The sequence below is a fragment of the Zonotrichia albicollis genome, chromosome 4 (assembly GCF_047830755.1).
Source record: "Zonotrichia albicollis isolate bZonAlb1 chromosome 4, bZonAlb1.hap1, whole genome shotgun sequence".
NCBI classification, from domain to species: Eukaryota; Metazoa; Chordata; class Aves; order Passeriformes; family Passerellidae; genus Zonotrichia; species Zonotrichia albicollis.
Window position 1 is genome coordinate 24,557,849 of NC_133822.1, and position 6,000 is coordinate 24,563,848.

The 6,000-nt window shown below is 39.5% G+C and overlaps 1 protein-coding gene across 1 annotated transcript in view; it reads left to right on the forward strand.

The window, feature by feature from the left end:
- Window positions 1-6,000, forward strand: part of TRIM24 (tripartite motif containing 24) — a 56,605-nt gene extending 50,605 nt beyond the window's left edge. The window contains exons 16-19 of the mRNA XM_074539138.1: window positions 1,163-1,295; window positions 2,223-2,297; window positions 3,494-3,643; window positions 4,671-6,000. Of these exons, the coding sequence (XP_074395239.1) occupies window positions 1,163-1,295; window positions 2,223-2,297; window positions 3,494-3,643; window positions 4,671-4,880 (568 nt within the window). The 3' untranslated portion in view covers window positions 4,881-6,000. The remainder of the gene's footprint in view (window positions 1-1,162; window positions 1,296-2,222; window positions 2,298-3,493; window positions 3,644-4,670) is intronic.

Below are 6,000 nucleotides of genomic sequence, written 5' to 3' on the forward strand. Positions count from 1 at the left end.
ACCTACCACATTTCTCCTGAGTCTTGGATATTTTAACACCTCATTCCTCTAATCTGTTTCTTGTTTTCTTGTATCTCAAGATCTCTAGGTCATGGCCTGTATTAATTTTTGTGTATCTGCCACATCATTTCTGTGAGGCTAATCCAGGCACAGAGGTGACACTGTCATAAATCACTCTGTGAAGTTAAGACAGTAGAGAGTAAAACTTCTTGAAGCAAAACGCCCATCATTCACCACTGCATGCTAAAACTGGCAGATGGTGAAAATCTTTGCATCACTGAATAGAAAACAGTAAGATGAATTCTTCTGCCTTACTATTGAAATGAAATAAAGGGTGCTGGAGAAACTATTTCCCATTTATGAAGACTCTGTTTAACATACCTCTGGGTAAATGCATGCATTTGGTCTCACAACTGGTTATTGCTGGATTCTGTCTATTGTGTGACAATTCAGCCCTCTGGTGGTTATCTGCAAGCATGCAGTTTCTTTTTGTAGACAACTATAGTAAAAAAATAGACTCTTCATAGTTTTTTTTCAAAACTTTCTAGTTCATAATTGTGTTCAACAATCAGTAGACATAGCTTGCAGAACTAATTATCTTATAATCTCATACTGACCTTTAAATCACCAGTACTGTCTTATGCAAACTGGTAAAATCATGAATACCTCAAAGTTTTAGGGAGTGAAATATTTTCAGTTTTACAAAGAATCCTGTCTATGGTAATCTCTGTAGATTAGTAATGTGCTGTAGGATCGAGCTTGTAGAGAGTATGTAATTCTCACCATATAACACTAACACTTTTCCTTCTCTTCAGCCCATGAGACTCCTTCAGTCTCTCTGTAGTTATGGTTGTACAGGGCTTTCATAGTGCTGTCCTTAAATCCTGTGAGCTCAAGTGAAAAAACTCAGGATTGACAAAGGTAGAGACCATCTGTCTGTCTTTGTGCTAGGACACCATTAATGGCACCAGTGACACCAGAAGGAAACAAAGCTGTAGTAAAGCATTTTTGCCAGCAGCGTTTTGTACCACCATCAAGAAAACAACAGAGATGCAGAGAAAACTCACCCCACAGATGAGGGATTTACCCAGAAATAGGTGGAAAGCCTTCGACAAAGGAGTGCTCCCTCACTGAGCTCAATGTGTCTGTTTGTCTTCTTTAGTGGAGAGTGGATCTGTACATTCTGTCGGGATTTGTCCAAGCCAGAAGTTGAATATGACTGTGATAAACCTGCTCACAGCTCTGAAAAAAGAAAATTGGAAGACACCATGGGTTTGGCACCCATAGACCGCAGGGTAAGGATAAAATTTTTATTTAAAACTTTGAAGCTGAAGCAGTTTTGACCTGTGTTAGAAACTTTTGTCAGTGTTTATCTGTTTTCAGTTGGCAACTTGTGCAAATATGCTGAAATGAGTACTTCATTTGGGGTCTTAGTCTACATGTAGAATGATGGAGACTGCCAGGCTCACAATGACTGATTATGTGGGAGATTGTGATGGGATTTTTTGCTGACACAGTATCTAAATTTTACCAGTGCAGTGTGTAATATAAGCAGGTCTGCAGGGCTGTAACATTGGGCCAGCTGGAATCATGCAGGTTTGCAGAAAGCACAACTGCAAAGCAGCAAAGCACCCATGGAGCTACATGAGGATTTTATCCCCACCTGTTACTCCCCTGTCCAAACCTGGGTGTTCCCATCCTCGGGCTGGATGTGCCCTGCAGGGGTGGGATCCACCTGGAAGCTGCCCTGCAGCCTTGGAGGTCACTTGGCCATTTGGCCCAGGCTCCAGGAGCATTCTGTGCCCTTTGCAGGCCCACGTGTACCAAGATCAGTCACAGCCATCATCACTCCCCCACCTCGGGAATGCATTAATTATGCAAGCATCCAGACACTTCCTCCTGCAATTCCCACCTGGTGTTCTTATCTTAGGACAGATCACCGTTGCCCATCAGTTTTGTGTGTGTGTAGGACAGACTTTGTCACACCATTATTGACATGTGCTCTGTTTGTATTTTGCATTAAATGTAAGTTGTAAGCCCTGTAAAGATGCTAATAAGGGACCAGCAAGCATAAAATCACACAGAAGTCTTTTTCAGAATCTCTTTCGAGGCTCAAAATCCAGTTTATTATATTTGTGTACACAAAGAAAAAGGGGGAATACGGAGCTCTGTGTTTTCTGTAGATTTCTGAATTAATAGGGTGTCTGTTTTTCTTGGCACAGAAGTGTGAAAGACTGCTGCTATACCTCTACTGTCATGAAATGAGTCCTGCCTTTCAAGATCCAGTTCCTCCCACAGTATGTACCTCACTTCTTTCTGTTTTATGTCAGCAGCATATCTGCCATGTTTCTAGTGGCATTCTAAAGTTCATTATCAGAAGTCAAATTCCACAAACATTCAATATATTAAATGTGCTTAGTTTTATTCAAACTGTCTGAAGGGGAAATTAAAAGTTGAAGCACTGGGTTGGCAGGGGATTTACAAGTAAAATTCCACAATAACTGATTTTACTTAATACTTCAAAAATAGTTTAAAAAGTAATTTCTAACACTGCTGACTTCATACCCTGAGTTACATCACTGAGAAGGTAAATTGGGATATATTTGGGGGTTTTAAACATTACCTGATTTTGAGAATTGGGGTACTCCATAGTACTAATATGAAATTGAATTTCTTATTGACTGGAAATTTGTTGGTTTAAAATGGTAAACAGCATTGAGTCCAAAGCTACAAAGAGCTACCACTGTGATCAGATGAAAAGATGTTCTTCATGACAAGTCAGTGGGGAAGGACAAGTCAATGGAGAAAGAGTATCATCAAAAACACACAAAAGTGTGTTCCTAGGCAGCCTTTATTCCATTTGAATAAGAATTCTGAAGAACATTCCACAGAGTTTAATAATAAGAAATGGCACAAGAGATTAATTGATTATTCATATTATGGTCATGTGTTATTAAATTCAGGTATTAAAAACATGAATCCAATTAGGAGAATGTAGGAAAAAATACAAATATATTACTACTGGTTTCCATTCTTATTTACTTTCTTATTCTTTCTAAAGAAAAAAACTCTTGATTCTACAGCCACAGTTTAGGTATGAAAATCACTGATATCTCTGAAATTTGCCATCATTTCAAAGGACTTATTTCATATGGTGGTCTTGAGACTGAAACTTAATAGAGAGCTTATTTGACCACATCTGAAAATGACATCCAGACCAACTCATTGGCTCTATTATATGTACTTAGTGGAGGTTTTATGTGTTTCTCTTTGATTTTAAAATAGGCATTGGAAAGACAACATTAGCCAACAAATTGTCATACATCACTGTTAATCCAGAAACTGTCTGCACGTATGTTAAAAGTGCAATTCTTGCATCTTTGAGTTGTACTTTGAAGATGAGACTAAATTTCGCCCACTCCCTCAAATCTAAGTGTTTAAAAAACAATAAATTAGAACATGATTGCATTTTGGACTTTTTTTCCCCACTTAGGTCCCTGATTACTACAGAATAATCAAGAAGCCTATGGACTTGTCAACCATCAAGAGAAGACTTGAAGGGACCAATTCATTCTACACAAAGCCAGAAGATTTTGTGGCTGATTTCAGACTGATTTTCCAAAACTGTGCTGAATTTAATGAGGTTAGAAAAGTAGATACTTTATTGGCTTTGTTGGCTCAGTTATTTTCAGTATAACTGTAATAGGGGTACGACTTACAACACAAGAATTTTTTGTAGTAAACTTACTTTTATGATGAGAAAAACAGTGAAAACATAAATCAGATTTGACACTGCTGTGGGCTGAGGTAACTCTGCGGTGGAGGTCTTTCCACAGAAGGGAGGAGGGTGGTAACAAACACAGCTCAATGGCCTGACAGCAGCTAAAGAAAAGGACAGTGTTTATCATACAGGTTAATGGTGGGCATTACAATCTAAAAATTGGTTTCATCCTGCTTGTGTCAGATCTTAAATTCAGTGGGGTTTTCATTCTGGGATCCCTTATGATTTCAAGTTGCATGTAATAGTTATTATCCCCTACTGCACATAAGGCAGAATGTGGTGAAATAGGGATGCAGGTTCTGAGTGGGCCACAAAATGAGAGAGAATTACAGTGGGAATAAAGGCTTTTCCAAGTGGCTTCTGTGGGGTTCTCATCCAGTCACCCTGAGAGCTAGGACTTACTCCTACACTGGTGATATCTGCTTCAGGAAACTGGTGGCTGTGGATGACTTTAGGACTGCTCAGTCTTCCATGTTACACTCATCATCTACCAAGTAATATTTTATGTTACTAAAAGATCTGTAAGCTAGAAAAGTTTCTAACACCCTAAGGGCGTATCTGTGTTTCACAACACAACACAACTCTGTCCCCCTGCTCCCACCCAGTTAGGATTTAAGACTTTAGAATCTTTACACAGCTTTGAGTACCCAGGCAATGTGGCTTTTGTAAGTGGCTTCTATGGTCACCTGTTAGAGAAAAAAAATCATTGGTGGTTGTTGGCTGGAAGATCTGCCCTCACTCTGCATTTTTGTGCTCTTGGGGGCCCTGTGCTCCATAGCCATTCCTGCTGATGAATAAGTTTTTATTTATAGTTTGTACCTAAAAGAGCTAATGTGATCCAAGTCCAGAGCTATTTCACAGTGCACTGATGTTGTTCATTCACCCACAGCCCGATTCGGAGGTGGCTGATGCTGGCATGAAACTCGAGGCCTACTTTGAAGATCTCCTAAGGAACCTTTATCCTGAGAGAAAGTTCCCTGTCCAGCCAAGCAGCCAGAGTGAAAAAGATAACCCAGAACTTAGCGATGACTCGGATGATGACTTTGTACAGCCGCGGAAAAAACGCCTCAAAGGAGAAGAGCGGCAGTTCTTTAAATGAGCCACATGTGTTACTACAGAAAGTTTTTTAAAGACTGAAAATATTTATCACTGGTATCACTGTTTTGACTTGTAGGTTTGTGAATATTTACTAGACTTTCTACCCCCTGACTGAAACACAAATCTAATGGAGATCAAGGCATGTGAAGAGCTTCTCTGAAGTTCCAACCTTTCATCTCTTTTTCTGGAGCAGCTCAGAAATTGCCATTTGCGTGGGGTGACAGCTGTTTAACTTTGCTTTGAAGAAGTTTGTACAGAATTGAACTTCAAAACACGACATGAGTTCAACATGTGGCTTTCTGAGTTTAAAATCTGATCTCACCAGACTTTTAATTTTACCAAAGGCATGTGGCTGGCCATAATTTGATCTCTCTGTACTGTATTTAACACAAGCCATGAAAAAAGATGGTGTAACGTTGTTGTCCTGCAGTACTGGTTGGTATAATGAGAGTGTAGTTGCCCCCAAAGAAGTTACTGGAAATTTTTAAATGTAAGGGAGAGGGTATTAAAAATAACTTAAAAAAACCCCCACAAAAACAAAGAGGAATTTGTGTGAGAGTTTATAATGGAGGAAGTAAAGAACAGAATATTTTGGTTTGTGTCATGTTTCTCACCACCAGCAGGAGCCAATGGTATTTCTGTACTATTTTAACAGGTGTCTCAAGTGTGATGTACCTCTGTTTAATGAAATTGGTGGGAAAGTCTTAAGTGGAAAAATGTTTGTTTGCAAAAGCAGTCATTTTTGTGAATTTTTAAAGAGGGGAGAAAAAGCATCCTTTCTGTGCACAATTTCTTGTTCTTTTCCCACATTTCTAAATATGTCAGAATGCAAGCAGTATTCACTCGGGAGTACACAACTTTGAAGAGAAAGGTATTGCTCTTCAGCCCTCCATCTGTCCCTGATCACCAGAAAACGAAGATGAATTACCTTATTTTGTTACATCTACTTTCCAGAAGCTCTGACAACAAGCTTGGGATTGCTTCTGCCCTCAGAGCACACCTCCAGTGGGACCCACCTGTGAAAGCTTTCCATCGGTTCTGTGGTTCCAGCTGGCTCCCTAAAAAACTCCAAACTTCATCTGAATCTGACTTTTTATTTTAAGGCATCTCCAAGGGCATTG